At 52.9% G+C, this 19,961-nt stretch overlaps 1 protein-coding gene and 1 long non-coding RNA gene across 5 annotated transcripts; both read right to left on the bottom strand.

Moving 5' to 3' along the window:
• Positions 1 to 1,157: 1,157 nt before the first annotated feature.
• Positions 1,158 to 4,997, bottom strand: LOC140517053 (small ribosomal subunit protein eS4, X isoform-like). Of its 2 annotated transcripts, XM_072627914.1 has the most exons (7): positions 4,904 to 4,980; positions 4,513 to 4,590; positions 3,180 to 3,360; positions 2,907 to 3,004; positions 2,320 to 2,491; positions 1,746 to 1,912; positions 1,158 to 1,311 (listed from the first exon to the last, which is right to left on the bottom strand). In XM_072627914.1, exons 1-7 carry the CDS (start codon positions 4,904 to 4,906, stop codon positions 1,210 to 1,212), a joined length of 801 nt encoding a protein of 266 aa, XP_072484015.1. In that variant the 5' UTR covers positions 4,907 to 4,980; the 3' UTR covers positions 1,158 to 1,209. The 2 variants fall into 2 exon arrangements, with proteins under 2 accessions (XP_072484015.1, XP_072484014.1); XM_072627913.1 differs by lacking the exon at positions 1,158 to 1,311 and having other exon boundaries at positions 1,489 to 1,912; positions 4,904 to 4,997.
• Positions 4,998 to 6,386: 1,389 nt separating this feature from the next.
• LOC140517051 (uncharacterized) lies at positions 6,387 to 19,961 on the bottom strand. Of its 3 annotated transcripts, none has more exons than XR_011971457.1 (4): positions 19,934 to 19,961; positions 19,227 to 19,336; positions 7,043 to 7,119; positions 6,387 to 6,671 (listed from the first exon to the last, which is right to left on the bottom strand). It is a non-coding gene; the product is annotated as an uncharacterized lncRNA (long non-coding RNA). The 3 variants fall into 3 exon arrangements; XR_011971458.1 differs by lacking the exon at positions 19,934 to 19,961 and adding an exon at positions 19,746 to 19,821; XR_011971456.1 differs by lacking the exon at positions 19,934 to 19,961 and adding an exon at positions 19,595 to 19,683.

Genomic DNA, 19,961 nt, shown 5'->3' with positions numbered 1-19,961 from the left:
AGGGCTACCCAGACTCACACTGGAAGTCTTGCCAACCCAGGGGGACAGATGCCAGGGCTCAATGGGAACATCGGGGGAGGACTTGAGAGGGACATGGAGGCCCTTTCTGGCTCTCCCCAGTTGGAGGTTTAAGCACCAGAGCGTTCTCCTGACTGAACAAAGAGGCTTTTGCTGGCTTTCAGAGGACAGCACCACCTGGTGGAGCCCGCTACAAGAACCAGTTCCTGGAAGCAAATATTCTCCCTGCCAACATTGCCAGCTCCCCAAGCCCGATGATGGTCAGTTTGGGTGCCCGTGATGCATCCAGTTGTGGAGATAATTAATTGGTTTTGTGGTTTTCCACTGCTCATGTTTGCTTTCCTTTCCCTCCCAATATTATCATGATCATCCCTTGACATGGAGACATAAAGACCAGACAGAGACCCAATGCTGCTGCCTTTGGTCACTTGGCATCTGGGGACTCTTGTCTCTGACCACATCCTGGGCCCATAGATTTGGGGCAACTTCACACACACACAGAGACATACAGATACATATACAGTCACAGACACACACAGAAAGACACGGAGACACAGACACACAGAGACACACCCCCTCTCCACTGGGCCTGAGAGCCCAGAAAAGACTTAGGAGTTTTCACTGAAGACCAAAGAAGGATGGGGGCAAGGATTTAGTGGGTTGCCAGAACACTCATTCTAGCTGACTTGGGGAACAAAGCACAGACCAAGGGCCCCTTGGCATCTCCTCCCTCCACCGTGGCCTCAGACTCACATGAACCTTCCATGCTGTATTAGCAGGCCTGAAGTTGACTTCCAGGAAGCCTCGACAACTTGCCAAAGGCCTCTAACCCTACCCCTAATTCTGAATCAATGCCATTTCTCAGGTATCCAGCTGGGAGAGGAGGCACAGTGGGAATGAGACCAGCCAGGGCTCTGTACCATGGGAGAAAATCACAGCATTTTGCCCAACTCTGCAAGTAGATCCCAAATGTGGTCCCACTCCCTGAAGCCTGGATGTAGCACCAACTGATGCCCACCCAGTGAGGTGAGTGGGGGCTCTTCTCTACTAACACTGAGAGAGTCACCCACCCCTGGCTACTGGCACCTTTCACATCCTGAAGGAAGGGAGCGAAAATGAAAACAGACAAGGAGAAGAGACACTTTATAAGGTCTTTATTTGGCCGGAGAAAACATGGTAATGTGCCAACATTCACCCACTGTTCTGTTTGGCTGCCAACCTCTTATCTCTCTCTTCGGCAATGGTGAGGCGGATGCCCTTACCTCGGGGCAGAGAAATCCAGGGCTTGTTACCCTGGATTGGAAAAGGCAGGGAATCAGAAAACAGGGAGAAATGCCCCTAGCCCAGACCCAGATGGCATCTAAGAAGGTGCCCAGCAGGAGAGAGCTGGTGAGGATGCAAAGCCCAGACCCACTGGAGACCTAAGGAAATTGGCTCTGCAGAGCAGCCCCAGAGGCTGACACGCCTCAAGAGCCAAGCCAGTCTTCGGACCTCCTCTGCTGTCTAATCAAAGGGAAGGGGGGGCACCTTGTGGCCACCAACTCAAGCCTCAACCACATCTCCTGAAGGACTGGCCCGTCTTTAGCCAAGACCCCTCACCCCAGGCACCATTCCAGCCTCCAGGTTAATGGGCCGTCTGACTGCAGCCTCTCAGGGCAGGGCCCTGGCCCTTCTCCCTGCCTAACCCCAAACCTCCCCTGCCCCAAGCCAGAGGGAAAAAGACAAGCTGGAATTATTTTGCCAATAACAAAAATGTTGGCAAGCCTGGTGGCAAAACTGTTGCCATTGGCATCCTTCACATGGACCACATCAAAGGAGCCTGGATGTTTCTCCCTGTTGGTGATTACCCCAATTCGACCCAAGTTAGCTCCGCCAGTCACCATACACAGATTTCCTGGGCAGAAAGGACAATGATAGGAGTTGGATGGGACAGGAGAATCAGAGACCAAGATTGGGGGGGGGAGGGCGGGGAACACATCTCTAGTGGGGTTTAGTTTAAGGGTCAAACCTAGACAGCTGAGGCCAAGAGGCTTTCTAGGGCTCTCCTGAAGGTTAGTGGCAGCAAAGGTGTAGCTCTGAAGTCAGAGGAGACTGTCAAGTTTGTCAATCTCCCCCTTGAGGAATTATGGAGTCACTGCTTCCTTGGCTGCTGCCCTAATCTGCATTACAGTCCACTGCCTGGCAAGCCTGCCCACTAGACTAGCTGCCCTTAATTTACTTCGCTGTCCAAGAATGCTCTCCACCAATGTAACAAACCCCCAAAGAGCTGGGTGATAAGCTCCAATACATGTGGGCATGTACCAGTATCAAACCTGATGAAATCTGTGATCTTGCCAGTCTCCAGATCAATCTGAATGGTGTCGTTCACTTTGATGAGTGGATCTGGATAGCAGATGGTGCGGGCATCATGGGTCACCAGATGGGGGATGGCCTTGGTGCCCACAAAGGTCTTCCTCACTTTGCATAGCTTATACTGTGAACACATGAACAAGATGAGCTGTGTGTTGATGCCAAGACTTGGCATCCCAACCTTGAGTCCGGGACTGAACATGGCCAGGCCCTCCCAGTTTGGTCTACAAGGCCCAAGAGCATGGGAGAGGGGGAGGACCCCTGAGCGTGAACAGTTCCAGGAATAAAAATGCCTCCTCCAAATGAGAGTATGCTACCCTCCCCTTCTACCACCACTGCTTGAAACCCAGGGCCACCTTCATTTAGAAATCAAACTCATGGGTTAAGTCTGCACTCAATCCCCACAAGTGCTCAATTCAAATCTGACCTCCAGTTCCAGTTCCCAAAGGCTGCCCTACCCCATTTTTACCTGGCCATGGATTACCTGCAGGTAGTCTGCCTTTCCCACTAGGGGGCCCTTGTGGGCAGCTTACACTCACCTTTGCCTCCTCAGCGGTGATGCGATGAACAGCAAAGCGGCCCTTCGTGTCATAAACCAGGCAGAAACGCTCGCCAGTCTTCTCTATGCTGATGACATCTGATTTGAATCAGTTGGGATAATTAAAGGTGGTACTGGGAGCCCTCTCCAAGAAACTGGCTGCCACATGAGCTGAACAGGAGATATGAGCCTACTCAGGGTTACTTGTGGGAGGCAGATAGAACAAGGGCTACTGAACTATGGGCCCTGCCAAGGTGGGAGTGCATCCACTCACCCATGAAGCCAACAGGGTAGGTTGGATCTGTTTGGACCTTGCCATCAACCTTAATAAACCGCTGCATGCAGATTTTCTTCACCTCATCCCCTGTCAGGGCATACTTGAGATGGTTTCGGAGGAAGATGATGATTGGGAGGCACTCTCTCATCTTGTGGGGGCCTGTGGATGGTCTGGGAGCCTGGGGAGTAAAGGTCACTTTTCAGCTCACTGTGGGAACAACAGGGTGCCCACAAAGTCTTAGTGAAGTAATAAACTTTAACAGCTTAAAACTGTACTAACCATGGGATATCAAGGGCCAGGCTGCTTAGAGGGCTCATTCCTATTGCCAGGGACTGAGTAAGCAAATGTTGACCTGGGGTGGAGTGGGGGCACCAAGAGTGACTTAAACTGAGTCTTCCTGATGCCAAAACTAGCCTCTGCTAACAAGCCCATAGATGTTCTAAACACTGGAGATGAAGGCAGCTCCCAATTGAAATGGTGCTTTCCCCTTTCCCCATCACTAGCCTCAGTTTTTGTAAGAAGACTGTCATAGGGTGCTGCCACACTCTCTGCTGGCAAAATGACAAAGGCAGCAAAGTTAAGGCAGGAAGAAAAGTGGCAAAATAACCCCTTAACCCAAATTGGTTTGTCTGGAATCTGGCTGTTTTTCATAACTCAGAATGAAAAGCTCTCAGGTCCAAACTTTCCCAGGATCAATGGCTAGTGGGAGGTGGATGGCTGCCCCCCCCCCCCACATCCAGGAAGCCTCTAGGGCTGGACAGGACAACGTGGGCAAAAATGTGAGCAGGACAGGGTAGATCCTACTGATGGCCCAATGCAAGAGCAAAGCGAATGGGATCCTGAAGAATTGCCCTGTTTACCCCTAAACAGCTACAACTTTCATGTGCCCTCAGCATGCCTACCTACAGACTTCCATTTCTAATAAATAACTGCTCCACTGAAGAGAATCCAAGACGTAAACTTTCTCTTTTCCCTCTCCGGAGAGAAGGTGCCCCATCAACAAATGCCAGCGGCCGTGCTGAAGGGCTTCTGTGGAGAGGATGGGGCCGCAGCAAGGGCAGGAAGAGGAAGGTGGCAAGAGGGATGCAGGCTGCGCTAGAGTTACCATCCTAGGCCAAGTCGGGGAATCTCTGGGCAGGCTCGGTCACCTACTTCAAGGAACCAGGATCTTAACCTCAGACTAACCTCATATAGACACAGCACCTTGCCTCAGTTTCTTCCACTGCTCACTTTTAGCTTTGCCTTTATGGTTAGGTGACTTGCCCAAGGTCACCACCTCATGGCTGCCCCGCCAGGAGCCATCCCGTAACCCTGTCCCGGGCTCACTCACAAATACGCCGGTCAGCTTGTCCAACATCCAGTGCTTGGGGGCGGCGACGCGCTTCAGATGTTTCTTGGGCCCACGAGCCTGCGGACGGACCGCAGGGGGTCAGCGGGGATGGCCCCGCCCAGCCCAGCCCCCCGGGGGGGGGGTCAGCCAGGGTGGCCCCGCCCAGCCCCGCCCCCGGGGAGGTTAGCCGGGATGGCCCCGCCCAGCCCCGCCTCCGGGGGCCTCAAGCCGGGAGGGAGGGACTGCGGGGCCGTCCGATGTCTTCAAAAGGCGCCCCGATCGGCCTCCACCCTCCGGCCCCGCTGCCCATCCCCAGCCCCAGAGGTGGCCCGGTGGCTCGGAGGATAGAGGCCGACTGGGGCTGGGCTGGCGCCGCAGAAAGGAGACTCACCATAGCGGCAACGAGCCGGGAAAAGGGCCCACAGCTTCCGGCGAGCCAAGGAAATAGGCGGGGGCTGGGGCACGCCAAGGCCCGCCCCTTCCGGCAGCCGCTGGCTGTGCGCGCCCGCACCGCTCTGCCGCCCCCTGCTGTTCGGAGGCTGCCGGCCGGCCGGCCGACACGCGACTGGGCGGGACTGCGGGATGGGGCGGGGGCGTCTGCCTACACCCCGGGGAAGGGAGAGCTCCCGACCTCCTCCCGGAGGACCCCGCTCGCTACCGCCCCTCCCAGCATCCCCGGGCGGGCCCGGGAAGAGCTGCCTCCCTCCCGACGGCGCCTGGGGACCGACGCTGAGCACGCGCCTTTGCCTCGGACCCTGCCACGGGGGCTCATCCTCAGGCCCCCCAGCCCCGGGTGCTGGCGAATGAATAAACTCATGTTCCCACCAGCCGTACCCCAGCCCAACCGGGCTCCCGAGTTTCCCTTACGTGCGGGGGGGGGGGCTTGGGCCAGGAGGCCGCACGATCTGGAGAATGAATGGGGCCTCCTCTGGCCAGGGTTTTAAGGCGTCCATGACTACAGAGGAATCCCAGCTCAGGGTAGGTCAGGGAGTGGGCATAAATGGGAAGACACATTGAAGATGGAAGTTGTCATGGGAACTTCAGGCTCAATTCAAAGCTTATCGAGAGAACCTGGCCCAGCTGTTTGGGCCCAACATGCTAGGAATTAAGGCCGCAAGGAGGGGCCTTGGACAGCAGAGAAGTTCACCCCCCTTATGGAGAGATGCTGTGGAAACCAAGGCTTAGAAAGATCAGGTGACTTCAGACCACTCTCAAAACCAGTGTCTGAGGCAGGATTTGCACTTAGCTCTTGATGACTCCCAAATCTGGTGGCCCGCAGTGTTCTGCCAAGTCTTCTGGTCCAATCTGAAGCCTCATTCCAGAAGCTGAGTGACTTATGTGAAGCCAATTTGAACCCGTCTTTGCCACAAACCAGTGTACTTTCTGCTGTCCGCAGTGGGAAGCCCTGCCTTCTTCCTGACCATCCATATCCCAGGGCCTTCCTCCTCCCCCAAATCCAAGGTTCCCCAAGGCACAGGAAGTGAAGTCCCTCTGAAAGTTGACAGCCATGCCACTGGAGCAAAACCTTTTTATTGGTATTTACAAGAGATCACAGGGCACAGAAGCTTACAAGAGAGGTGGGCTGAGCTGGGTGGGATCCACTGCTTTCCCACCCTGGGGTGTGTGTGGCCCCCCCCCCTCCCCCTGGGGTGCACATGGCCTCAGCTAGAGGGCACATCTGTAGTGAAATCAAACTCATCCTGGCCCAGCCAGAGCTCAGGCAGCTCGCCATCTTGGTCCAAACCCAGCTCCACCACCAAGGACATGAGCACCTCCTCATCCACGGGGTCAGAATCAAGGAGGTTGGCATCAGGGTCCTCGATGGAGGCAGTCTCTGACTCCTCAGGCTCACTACCTCCCATGGGCCAGTTTTCCTCCTCTGGAGGTTCTGTGTCAGGCATCTCCTGGTACTGGCTATTAAGCTGCTGCAGTTGCATGCTGGCCAGAAAGGGAAACTGTGTGTACAAACTGAAGGGGGATTTCTGTGAGGAAGGGGATGCTGCAGGTGAGGCTGGGCGTCCCACTGAGGTCAAACAGGATACCTCAGGGGCTTGGTTCCCATTCATTACCTCCTCAGAGAACTGAAGGAGTATCACCTATCTACTTTTTTATACTCAGCTTTGGACAGACCACAAAGCTCATCTCTTGTATGCAGAACCCTACAAGACACAGAAAAGAACTTGAAAACACATGTACTTTGGCCTTCCTCTGGTCACACCCTAGCAGTCTCTGGGTTCTACATCTACACCAAGGCCCTATGGTAGGGCTTTTCCAAGGAGAAATCTCCTTCCACCACTTTGGCAGTCTCATTCACTTGCCCTATACGTAGCCCCAGAGCTATCTGTCGCTCCCCCAAGACCCCCCACTGTCACATCAGTTTCTTTCCCATTTAGGACTTATCAGTAAATACTTGAGGTTTTCCTCAGATTTTCACCACAGCAATGGTCTTCACTTGATGATGAACTGAAGAACATGCCATCTAGTGGAATCCCTTCCTGTTACAGGGGAGGAAACCAAGGCATTGACTTACCTGTTTTCCTGAAGCCACGCAGCCCAGTGCTCTGGTCAGTATATAGTTACTGGAGGGGCCAGCCTGGTGGTGGTCTCCTGCAAAGAGAAATCCCATAAAAGGAATTTCCAAGGTGCAATTTGGCTCCACTTTATCTGTGAAGCACCTACTGTGTGCCGGGCAATCTGTGAGTGATGGGACAGTCTCGGCCCCTTTTACTGGGGCTAAACAAAATCTGAGTACAAAGGGGCTTCTGGGTAATGGGGCTGGGCTGGGCAACAAGAGTGGGGAGTGTCCTGTAGTTCTAACTGGGACTGCATTTGGAAGATCAAAGTGAGGGGAGAGGGTATTCCAGGCATGAGGGACAGCCTCTGCAAAGGTATGGAGGCAAGGGAATGGAACACCCCATGTGGTCAGCTGGGCTGCAATGTGGAGCTCAGCCAAGAGAAGGCTGGGGCAAGGCTGTCAAGTCAACAAGGCTTTACTAATTGCCTATTGGATGCCAGGTACCGTGCAAAAGCCTGGGGTTACAAAGAAATACAAAAGTCAGCCCCTGCTCTCAAGGAGTTCCCAATCCAATACAGAAGCTTAAATAAACAGGGGAAGGAAGGTGCTAGCATTAGGGAGGCTCAGATGTGAAGGAAGTCAGGGAAGTCTGTAGGTGGAGAGGAGGAGGGAGAGCCTTCCAGGCCTGCATGGAAGAGGACGTGGCAAGTATAAGAGAGGACTGGAAAAGGAGGAGGGGGCAGAGCATGAAGGGCATTGAATGCCACACAGAGCTTCTTGTATTTGCTCCTGGAAGCCATAGGGAGCCACCGGAATTACTGAGTGTGTGTGTAGTGGGGTGTGTGATGTGATCAGAACTGTGCTTTAGGAAAATCCCTTTGCTGGCTGGCTGGAGGATGGGCTGGAATGGGGAGAAACTGAGGCAGACAAACTACCAGCAGCTATTACCATAGTCCAGATGCAAGGAAATGAAGGCCTATGCCACAGTGGGGGCAGGGTCAGAGGAGAGAAGGGGTATAATATCAACAGAATATCTGGATTTGGGGAATGAGGGATAGGGAGGAATCCAGGATGACTCCTAGGGTGATAAGGAAGGGAGGAGGGAAGAGGGTTTCTAGGAAAAGACCATGAATTCTGTTTCAGCTGTGCTGAGTTTGTCATGTTCAATAGGTGATGGGAAATGCGAGACTGGGCACCGACGGACACTCTGACTAAGTAAACACATCAGAGAAGCATCAGTAATGAAGTGGTCATGTGATCCACAGGAACAGGAAGTAGGATAGAGAAAGAAGAGCCCTGAGGAGCAGGCATGACAAGTGGGTGGGGCCTGGAGGAGGAACCCCAGAAAGGAGACTGAGAGGGAATGGTCAGAGAGGGAGGAGGGGGGTCAGGAGGGTGGGGTTCAATCTGGAGGAGGAACCAGCCAAGGAGACAAAGGAGGAGCAGTCAGAGAGGGAGGAGGAGAGGGGGTGGTCCTGAAAACCTAGAGAGAAGACAGGATCCAGGACAAGGGGATGACTGACAGTGTTCAAGGCTGCAGAGGCATCAAGGAAGAGAAGTAAGAGAAAGCTAAAAGATCATTGGTCACATTGGAGAGAGCAGTTTGGGTGGAATGAAGTAGAGGCAGAAAGCCAGGAAGAGAAAAGCGGTGGCACCCAGTGTAGGTGACCTCCTCAAGCAGGCCAATCATAAAAGGGAGGAGACATGGGGATGTTTGGAGGCAGCAGGGAAGCAGTAAACAGGGAGAGGCCAAGGTCACCTCACCAGGGCAGACAGTGGGGGCACCTGAGAGATGGGAGGTGAGGAAGAGGGGAAAAAAGGGACCTCAGGCCAATGGCCTCCATTTTTGTTGTAAAATGTGAACAGAAGTTCTCAGGATGAAAACCTTTGGAAGAGCTGCTGTGGAGTCAGTTAGGATGGTGTTAGGAGATTGCCTTGCCCCAGTGAGGGCCCAGCTGAGATTATGTGCTTCCCTTTCTCTGCCCATCTACTCCTGGCCCAGCAGCCTCCCTGCATGAAGTCCCTCAGCACAGCTCCCCCTCCCCCACAACCCTGGCCCCCTCTGCAGCCATCAGATGCCAAGTTCTCATTGCCAAGGCCTTGGTTCAGTATCACAAACAGAGTTTTATCAATGACTAAAGATGCATGGCCATAGTCTATGCTCCTGTCCCCTCCAGGCCCCTGGTCCTTTCTGTCTACACTGCAGCTGAGCTCCCTAACAGAATGAGGGACTGGCTCACTTCTCTTTCCACCCCCAGAACTTGACAAGGTACCTGACATGTAAATTCTTCATTGATACTTTCTCCTTCATTCATTACTTGAGGGGCTGATGCCCAACTTGGGGAAAAGAGTAGAGACCACAGGGCAAGGTAATGGGGTAAGGTAATCCAAGTTCCGTCTGCTTTGTACGGTTCCTCAGTCTGACTGCCATTGGCCATCCCAGGTGTATTCTGCATAACATCTTACCCCACCCCCATGACTTCCAGCTGAATTGTTCCCATCCTGCCTTTAGGCCTTTGCTTGGGCTAACCCTCACACCTGGAACATGCTGCCTCCTTCCTCACCTCTACCTTTCTTTGAGAATTTTTGTATTTCCTCAAGGTTTAACTCAGGTGCCCCCTCTTCCTTGAAGCCTTCCCAGAGTTCTCCAGTCTTCAGTATTCTCTCCTTCCTCCAGTTCCCTTGTATGTATTCACCCATGCACTTGCTGTAGACTCCACACAGCCCCCTCACCCCACCCTGGCAAAGTGGATAGAGGGCTGGACTTGGGAGTCTGGAAGACCTCAGTTCTAATCTTATCTCTGAGACTTCCTCAGGTAAGTCAGTCCCTCTGAGCCTCAGTTTCCTCCTCTATAAAAAGAGGTAACAACTCCTAGGGTTGCTAGGAGGTTCCACTGATATTGTCCATAGAAAACTGTTCTCTGATGCCAAAGGTCTGGAAACGTACCCCACCTCAAACAGCACCAGGGCTAACATGCATGCTCTACTTTTTGCTCAGGCTATATCACTGAAAGACACTTGAGAGAAGAGCTTGGCTCATGGAGGACTGAGGCCAAGGGACCTTGAGGAGGTAGGCTCCTTGTCTTAAGGACCAAGGTACGGGGACCTGCACTAGACTTCTATCTTCCTCCTTATTTTCCTTTCCCTTTCCCCACCCAGGAGGCCCCAAGGGGAGCCCACAAACCTGGTATGAAGACAAACCTGGAGTCAGGAAGGGTCTGCCTGTGGATCACAAGTTCAAGCAGGTCCTACCAAACTGCAGAAACTCTGAGGGCTGAAAACCAGCTGAGCCAAATGCAGAGAGAGACTCAGCACTAAGTCAGCCACAAGGGGATGGATTGTACAGCCTGGGAAAGTGAGGTATGGATGGAGCAGCCCACTAGCCAAATGACAGTTCCAGAGTGAAGTTGGAAGACCGGGCTTTGGAGAGAGCTGAAAAGAGGAAAACTGCCTAGTTCTTGCTTTGACACTTACTCAGCATCTGAGATCTAGAGCCCAAAAGGCCTTCTGGGGTCATCCAGCCCACCTCTTTCATTTCACAGACAGACAGTAAGGGTCTGTGGTAGGATTCAAACACAGATTTTCCTGATTCTAACCTCAAACAACTCCTAGTGGCTGTCCCCCACTGTTAGGATCAGGGGTGATCAAGGAAGGCTTCAGGGCAGGAGATGTCCCCTGAGGCAGTCTTGAAGGAAGGCTTTCAACAATCAAAGGTGAGGTGGGACTGCATGCCAGGCATTGGGATCTGGGATCAGTTGTTTCTGTGAAACACAAAATCTTCTATGTACTGCCTACTCTCCCCCTTGATCCAGCCAGTCATTCCCGAAGTCACAGCACCAGTCCAGTCCCAATCAAATGACCCTGATTACAACATTTCTCTAGGCAGAATCCTGGATTTGCAATGAAGGCCTCCTTGAAGGGGTGTTTTGATCACACCCCTCCCCCACCAGAAGTCACACCCTCCCAACCTCCCAGTTGGCTCCAAAATAATAATCCTTAGACTTTAAGATGAGTGCCAAAGATTCCACCCCTTGCACCCCAGAGCAGAACTCAAGCCATCCATCCCCGTGCTTCTGTCTCTGCCTCTGCCCTACTGAGGAGTCTTGTGGCCCTTGGCTTGACTGGGCCCCAGACAGCAGCCACACACACAGATCATTGTTGGATGTAGACTGGATGCCTTCTAGCTAGCTTGGCTTTGAGATCAGAGTGATGAAGAACCAGGGCCTAGATACTGCTGCTGGGCCTGGGCCCAAAGGCAAGAAATGGGCATGTTTGTCAGGAGGGGGATGTCTACACAAAGGATATTATTGCACTAGAAGAAAGGAAGACTTGTATGAATGGCGTCAGAGTGAAGGGAGGAGCTCCAGGAGAACCAGCCAGTGGCAGCATTAAGGGAAAGGCTAGCTCTATGGCAAGACTCCATAATGTACCCAACCAAGATCAAGAAGTATGTGGGAGTCTCTGAGTCAGTTCTTCATCTAGGACTTCTCTGTTACAAGAGACAGTTGGGAGCAGTCGCTGGATCAGGGACATCACCAAAAGAACAACAAAAAAAAACATAAAAAACAAGGCCATTGCCAGGCATTGAGGAGCCCATAGTTCAGAAAATGAAAAATTACAAAAATGAACAGCTCACATGCCCAGCATACTTTAAGGTTTGCAAAGTGTTTTATCTCTTTTGAGTCTGTGAGGGAAAAGATAGTTTTCTCAGAATGTAATAGGTAGGGAAACTGAGGCACAGGATGATGAAGTGACTTTCTTCCAAAATGGTTGAGGGAACTGGACTAGCTAGCCTCCAGAGCTATGCTACAGCAGTGGCCAGCTTCCAGCATGATTTGCTGAATGAACTAGCCCTTGGACATCCATCCCCACTTAGGTCAATGGGCGTGTTTTGGTTTAGCCAAAGGAAGACTTGGCTGCTGCAGGAAGAACACGAGTTGGCCACTTCTGGATACTTGCTTCTTTCTTTCCCTCTCTTTGTGCCAGACATAAGGGACAGCCTAGCTTTTCAGCCTTGAATTAGAAGCCTTGCCCAGGCCTTGTTTGGGGCATGGGCCGACAGCAGCGACAAGCTGCTCAAATAAGGGAACCTGACCCCCTTGCCATGTGGTGGGTGGAATAAAAGGAGATGATGTCATGGCCAGAGCGGCTAGAGGGGGGAGGGGTCGACCTTCAAGGCCACCTGGTCCCACCAGTCCTCTCCTAGCACAGAGAAAGAAAATGAAGCCAGGAGAGGGAAGAGCACCTGCCCAGTGTCTCCAGGCTCTGATCAGCAAAGGAGATCACACCTGTGTGTGAAAACACACACGCACGCACATACATGCACACATGCACACAAATGCACATACACATGCGTGCGCATGTGCGCATGTGCACACATGCACACATATGCACACATGTGCGTGCACATGCAAAGTGCAGTGTTTTGCAAACCTTGAAGTGCTATCTGATTTCTGGGAGAAGAGGAGAGATGGAGGCACAGTGCCGATTCTGAGTCCAGAGACCTTTCTAAATACGGCACTAATGAGAATGATCATGATGATAGCACATGGGCACCAGGACACAGTGCAGACTGTTCTGGCCTTAGAGTTAACTATCAGTCAGTTTAGTCAACACACATGTATTAAATGCCTACTATGTACCAGACCCTAAGCTAGGCAGGAGATACAAGAAGACCAGGGTCCAAGTCCCACCTCTGCCACATATTGGCTGTGACCCAGGGCAAGTTACTGACTGTTTCTGTGCCTCCAGGTCACTCTAGAAGATTCAGAATAGTTGCTGGTCTAAATCTGTGGAGGTCATTTCCTCATCTAGGGTTCCCTATACCAGTGAAACCATAGATGATCTCAATTAATCCTAAGGCAGATTCTCTTACTATCCTGAGCCCTAGAGAGATTCAGTGACTTGCCCTGAGTCACCCATCTCAAACAGTATTCACACAAGATCTTTCTGCTCAGAGGTCTTCTGGGCTAGCATTCTACCCAGCATCCCCTGTTGCCTCTAGCTCACAAAGGGCTGAGCTCTGATGTCACACTCATTATCCTGGGGTGTCACAGGATCGATCTCAACCCTAGAGCTAGAAGAGAGCTCTGAGGCAATGTGGTCCAATCCTCTCTTGTTACAAAGGAGGCCTTGGAGGGGAAATGACTAGCCCTGGATCACATAGCTACTAAGTAGCACAGTTAGAACTGACATCCTGGCCTTCAGGCTCTCCTTTAAGGGGCGTCCAGTCTAGCCTTCTATCAAACACTTGCTTCTTTTTCTCCTCCCTCCCAAATCTTTTGGCTTCTCCCTTACTTGTGGCTTGGAGCTTGCCAATGGGACCCAGGCATAGGAGACCACTCAAATTAGGGGGCTGATTGTGCAAAGACGTCTCAAGGTGAGTATTAGGAGGTGGGGGACCTCTGGGGAACCCCAGCTTGAGACTTGAGGCCTTGTCTTTCCCTTCCACTTCAGCCCATGACCCATGTCTGTTTGCTCCCCCTTGTGTCTTGGTACCACTTGCAGGGGTGAGCTGCCCATTACTTAAAGAGAATTCAGAATTTTAGAATCTATAGGAAAGGCTCACAAATGACAGCTTGAGATCGCCCAGTGGCTCACACCTCCTCCTGAGGTGACCACAGAAGACAGCAATAGGTGGCATTTTGATGACTCTAAGCTTTGCAAAGCACAATTCCTGGGGGGGTAGGTACTGTGGAGACAAGGTCCTCAGACTCCAACTGAGACCCACTGGAGTGCCCTCACAGTCTCTCCCTCTTTTTTGTCTCTAGCTACTGTTTTGACTTGTCTGAAGGTTCCGAAGTTATAGGAACCAAGAAAGGGAAATTCTCTTCTAGGCTCTGGGGCCCTGATTCCTGAGGTGGCAATGAGGAGAACCTTGGGGGTGGGTCCACTGTGTCTTTGAACTTGTGCCAGAGAAGAGAGAGAAAGCTGGATATGGACTGATACTATGTATACTCAAAATTTAAAGAGTTCCAAGGATGGAGAGGCAAGATCTACTGACCTACAGTTCAACTAGGAAAGTCTTCTCGGGGAATAAAATCCAGAAAGAGGAAAAGAACTTTAAAGAGTCTATAGAAAATGGAAGCCAGGGCAGGCAACAGTGAAGCTTTGAAGGCAAAACTGTGACCTGGTTCTGTTAGGGATCAGGTCAGGTAGACCAAGCCTCCGAATCAGTGGAGGCTGGTAAGGAAAGACAAGATTGGAAGAGGGAAAAAAAGGATGAAGGAAGGAGGAAGAAGTCTGCTGCCTCGGGTGGGGTATGGGAGCACTGGGCCCTGACATTAGAGCCTAGGCTCAATGACGACACCCTTCTTTTGCTTCTGGTCTCTCTGCCAAGGAGAATGATCTTTGTACTGGAAAGGACAGAACGAGCAGAGCTAATGGGCAGTTGGCATCCCAGATAAGGAGGGAGATAGAAGGGCATCAGAGAAAAAAGGGTCAACGAATCACAGGGAAAACAAACAGAAAAGAGCAGAAGGGGAGACAGGGTGGGGGGGCAGCGGGGCCCGTCACTGTCACCACCAAGCTGGAGGAGTGGAGGGAGGTGGGGTGGGAACCCAGCAGACAGAGCAGCCCCTTTGGGAAGGACCATGCCAGGTGTGCTAGAACTCAGAGGAGCACAGGGTCCAAGGCCTGCCCCCAGTTCAAATCAATTTGTTACACTTCACTTCCTACGGGCATGTGTGGGCTTTTTCTAAAAAAAAAAAAAAAAAAAAGACATTCTGCATTATGAACCTCAAAATCATCAACAGACTCAAATGAGAAGAGAGGATTGCAGCAGAGACGTTCACCACCTAGTGACCAGTTAGTGCCATTGGGTCTGAAGGATTTTCCCCCTCCGTATATATTCCTGGCTTTGGCTGCTATTGTAATGAGCAACAGTCATAACAAAAATAGTCATAAATAATTGTCATCTTGAAGAAGCCATTCCAGTGGCTTTCTTTTCAAGGGTTGCTACACTAGGTAAGAGGAATGCAATAAGCACAGCTTCGGTAAGCTTCAGCAAAGCTTAAGGCAGAAGCCCAGCTCAAAGAGTAGTCATTAAAGAGTTAACGCCACCTTGTCCGAGGGTCCCTAGACATCTGTGCTAGGCGGTTTTATCCAGCATTTAAATGAGGCTTAGAGGGCCTGTTTTGGAAATTTGGCGGAGACCAAAACCCCGGAGGGAGAGCTAAGAAGCTGGGTTCGAAAAGAAATGGCCAGGTAACAGCACTGGAACGAATCTGATAAGATAAAGATTTTCTCCTCGAGATCAGAAAAGAGGACATTTGGGTAATCAAGGGAGGGGAGGTATGGCCTCACAGGAACTGGGCTGAAAACGGCTGGAGGGGGCCAAGGAGGGATGGGAAACAACTGTCACCAGGCCCCAAGTCTCGACAACTCATGCATATCCAGGGCTCTGCCCTACTGGCCACACCTGGATCAGGGGGTTCTGGGAACCACATTTTAGACAGACGGAGCCCCTACAAGAGGGAAAGCAGGTTGGCTCAAGACCTGAGCTTGGGCCAAATGAGGACTGAATGAAGGAACTTGGGGACTTAGGCTGGAAAGACATCAAGTAATAGGGGTGCCCCATGGTCTCTGTCACCCAGTGCTTGCAGGGCTGTTCCATGGAAGGGGGATCAGCCTTGCTCAGCTTGGTCACCCAGAGGAGGCCTAGGAGTAATGGGGGTGGAGGAGAAATTAGGGCAGGGAAGTTTAGTGGGGGTCCCCCACAACCCTTCCTGCCCCAAAGTGATCTGGGCCACCTCTGCAGGTGCTGAGGTTCTCCTCTCTAGAAGTCTGTTCAAACAAAAGGTGGACATGTCATTGTGGGAACATCCAGTTAGGTCCTGCTAGGCCTCCACGGGCCCCTTTCCCCTCTGAGCTTCTGGAACTCCCTGTGTGGTAACAACCTACTTCTTCCATAGTATTTTCATTAGCAACCATTACCTGTCCCTAAATCTCCTACTGTCTGCTACAGTCAGATGTGGGTGAGGCTTCCGTAAAATGGGAAATCTAGGTCCCAACTAATAGATCTCTTCCCCAGTGCTCAGCATTGTGGTCTGCATGTCCTTAGAGCCTAATCATGATTCTTGAGGGGTTACAAGCTGGGTTATTTGTACGACCCTAAGGAGGGGGGCTTCCATGCTGCAGAAGCCCAGAATGCATCTGTTCCTTAGGGAAGGCTTCCTTTCCAAGATGTTTCCATAATAAGTGACTAGAATGGCTGTTCCTCCCCAGCCCTCCACCCCTGGATCCTTTGGTCATGACCAGAGCTGGTGTCCATGGAGGAGGGAAGGGAGGACTGCCTTATGCAGGAATTCTTTGAATCCAGGATGGATGGGAGGGTTGACAAGGGGTGGTGGAAAGTGGGTCACACTTGGCTCCCATTTTCTTTCGAAGCAGAGTATCACTGCAGCATGTACATTGCTACATTTCTGAGCTGCAGTTTCCTCACTGTAAGATGGGGATCCTAACAGTTTCTGTAGTACTTATCTATAAAGAAGTAGCCCCAGAGCCAGGAAGACCAGAGTTCAAGTTCAGACTATAGCCTTGGGCCAGACTTCTCCCAGTGAGCAATAGCACACTAAAACTAGGAAAGGCAATCCTGGAGAAAGGACCTTTAATTGGATTAGCCTACTTTGAGAGCTCCTAGTCAGAATCCCCGACCCATCTCATCCCACTAAAAACAAGAAGAAGAATAAGGTTAAGGTCCTTACCTCACTGAGGCATCTCAAGATGCACTGGTGTAACCAAAAGGCACTATATTAATACAGGGATTTAGTTTCTGGTGCTGGGAAGTTCACTGCCTGAAGAGGCAGTCTGGATTGGTGGGCAGCTGGGACTGTTAAAAGCTTCTTCCTTAGCCTGAGGCCAAGTCCCCCAGGATCCCAAGAGCTCTGCCCTCTGAGGGAGGCCACGCAGGGCGAGGCCAATCCTCAGGCTGCTCAGCCAGAGCTCTGGAGCCCTTCCAGGTGAAGGAGACAGGTTGGCCTAGGCTGTTTTTCAGGTCACTCTGGATTCCCTCATTCTCTGCTCATGTCTCCCCTTACGACAGAAAAAACCTTTCTCTCTCCACTTTTCCTGCTTTCCTTGCACCTGTACCAGAAAAGCGACCCAAGGAGTGATGGAGAGGAGGGTAGCTAGCTGAGTCTAGGGTTGAGCACCTAGCACGAGCCTTAACTGGCTGGCCAGCCCGGGAGAAGCCAGGGGCTCTCTGTCTCTCTCTCAGTCTCTGTCTCTGCTTCTCTCTGTCTCTTTCTCTCTGTCTCTGTCTCTGTCTCTTTCTCTCTGTCTCTGTCTCTCTCTGTCTCTCTCTGTCTCTGTCTCTCTCTCTGTCTCTGTCTCTCTCTCTTCCCTCAACAGCAACAAGGAATAGTTTGGACCAGATTCAACTGAACTCAAAAGAAATCAAATTCTAATGACGACATGGCAAAAAATCACTCCAGAAAAACAAAAAAAATTGTTTTGTATTGTTTTTCCAAATTAACAGTACACTGATCAAGGGGCCGCTATATGCAAAGCACGGGTTCCGAAGGTAACCCTGGTGAGAGCCGGATGTGGTTGTGTCCTACGGGGTACTTGTGGGGCTTTAGGATGTAGAAAGAGTGCGTGCCCAGGGCCCGGGTCTGACTGGGGGGGCGGGGGGGGGGGAACTTCTCCCTAAACAGCCTGAGACTGCTACACTAGGACCAAGCTAATGTTAAGTGACATGAATCCAGCAATAAATCGAACACACCACAATGTACGCTAAGTTTAAGCAAATGAATAATGCCCGAGGTTGGGAATCTCCTCCTGGAAGAGGGAGCATGTGGATTCCAGGCAGAAGGAAAGTGTGGGGCATGAACTGGGGAGGGGGCGCAAATAGTGAGGCTAACTGCCCAGAGAGGACTCAGAGGGAGGAGGTTAAGGACCCGGAACGACACGATGAGGCATACTTAATGGACAACCGAGAGTCACGGGAGATTTTGAAGTAGTGACTTGACCAGATGTGTGCCTTTAGAACTGGCTGCCCCTTTGAGGCAGAAGTACGGCTTGAGGGTTAAGGCAGCCCTTGGGTCATGGCAGGCCATTTGCTATTCCTTCACCTTAGGCCCCCTCTAGCTCGGAGTGTCCCGGGAATACCCCCAAATGCCTGCTTCAGTCCTGGACCCTGGAACACATTTAGTCTACATTATTTTATGGAAGAGGGAAACTAAGACCAACCGAGGCGAAGTGACTTATCCAAGGTCGCACAGCTGGTAGGTTCAAACCCTGTGTGGTCTTGAATATGCTCTGCCACCCTGCAAGTCTCAGTTTCCCCCTCTGTAAAAACGCGGAGGGAGTGCACCAGATTTCCGCCCTAGGGAGCCCGACTGTAGCCTGGGGGTCAGCTCCTCCTCTGCCTCAAGCCTTCAGTCTGCCCTCAGATCTATTTTCCTCCCGCTAAAAGTCGGATGGGGGTGAGGTGGGGGGGGAGAGCTCCTGAGAGGTGTCCCTTAAAGCAAACAGCAAGCGCTCAGAGCTGAGCAAGGCAGAGGGTTCACAGAGGCCCCCGGGGCCGGGCACCTAGTTCGCGAGGGGCAACATCTCCCTTTCCCTACCCCCACCTCCGCCCCCGCCCAAATGCTGAACGCCTTTGCGAAGCTCGAAAGAAAGAGGAGCGCACCGAGGCGCCCTTTCACTCCCAACCCCACTGCCGGGTCCCAGCTGTCCCGGCTCCAGCCCAACCAGCAGCCTCTGCCTAGCTGAGTGACCTTGGACAAGTCTCCTGCCCTGTCGCGGCTTTCTAAAAAAGGAGGGGGGGGGGGGGAACGGATTGACCTCAAGACGTTTCCTAGGTAGAGGAGGCAGAACGCCTGCGTCTGTCAGGAGGGATAGCGGCGGGGCCTCCCATCCCTCGGTCTCTCCGGTTGCTTCTGAACTCAAGTTTCCAAACACGTGCAGTGGGGCAGTGGCGGCGGCGGCGATGGCCAAAGCCACCTCCATACTGGGGGAAGGGGGGACCTGCGCTCGGTGTAGACCGTTAGCACTTGTACGGCTTTGCTCCGGTGGAGCCCGCTGAGTCCGAGAGCGCAGCGGCGCCAAGTGAGCGCTCAGGAAGCTAAGGGCGCAGGAGCCAAGCGGGTGCGGCTCGCCGGCCGGCCGCCAGACTTGCCGGCTGGCAGGGAGGAAGGGGATCTGGCGCCCTTCCACTCCCCTCCCCTCTCACCCCCCTCCTCGGGCCCCGGCTTACCTTCTTTACTCCCTCGCTCACTGACTGACTGTCAGACCTGCTGCGATGGCCAGGCGCTCCCTCTGCGGGGTCGCTCACTGATAAGGCGGGTACCCAGCGACGGCTCTCACCTGTATCGGAAAAGGGAGCTGAGTGAGGGTGAGCGAGCCGGGCTGCTGCCCTCGCCTCGCCCTCGGCAACTGGCCCACGGCCAACCCGCCCGGAGCCAGCTCCCCGCGTTCCGTCTCGAGGGGACCCTGGGCGGTGCCGCACGTGGCCCAGGTTCGCGTCGGGCATCGGTTGCCCCCCCAAGTGCCAAGTACCCGGAGACAGTCAGCCTGCCAGCCGGGCACTGCCAGCCTTGGACCAAACGGAAACCGGCTACTTACAGGCAAGCGGGCAGCTAGCGCACGGGCTGCCCCTTGTCTCTCCGTGCGCCTCTCTGCGCCTCTGCCCGGCTAGCGCTCCTCCTGGCCCCTCCGCCTTGCCCCGCCTCCCCCGCCCGCCCTCCCCCCCAACATCCTCTCCTCCAGCACTAACCGGTGGCTGAGCCGGGTGGAAGTTCTCCTTGTGTCTCCCTCCCTATCTCCCTCTCTCCTTCCCTCCCTCTCTCCCTCCTCCCTTCTTTCCTCCTTCCCTCTTTCCTTTCTCCCTTCCCTCCCACCTTGTCTCTCTCTCCCCTCTTCCCCAGCAGCAATAGATTCCCCCCCCCACTCCCGCCTCCTCACCCCCTGCTGAGGTGGTTGTGGCTGTTGC

Source organism: Notamacropus eugenii, unplaced genomic scaffold (genome assembly GCF_028372415.1).
Source record: "Notamacropus eugenii isolate mMacEug1 unplaced genomic scaffold, mMacEug1.pri_v2 scaffold_298, whole genome shotgun sequence".
Lineage (NCBI taxonomy): Eukaryota > Metazoa > Chordata > Mammalia > Diprotodontia > Macropodidae > Notamacropus > Notamacropus eugenii.
Note: the sequence above shows the minus strand (reverse complement) of the source record. Positions and strands in the feature narration are given on the sequence as shown.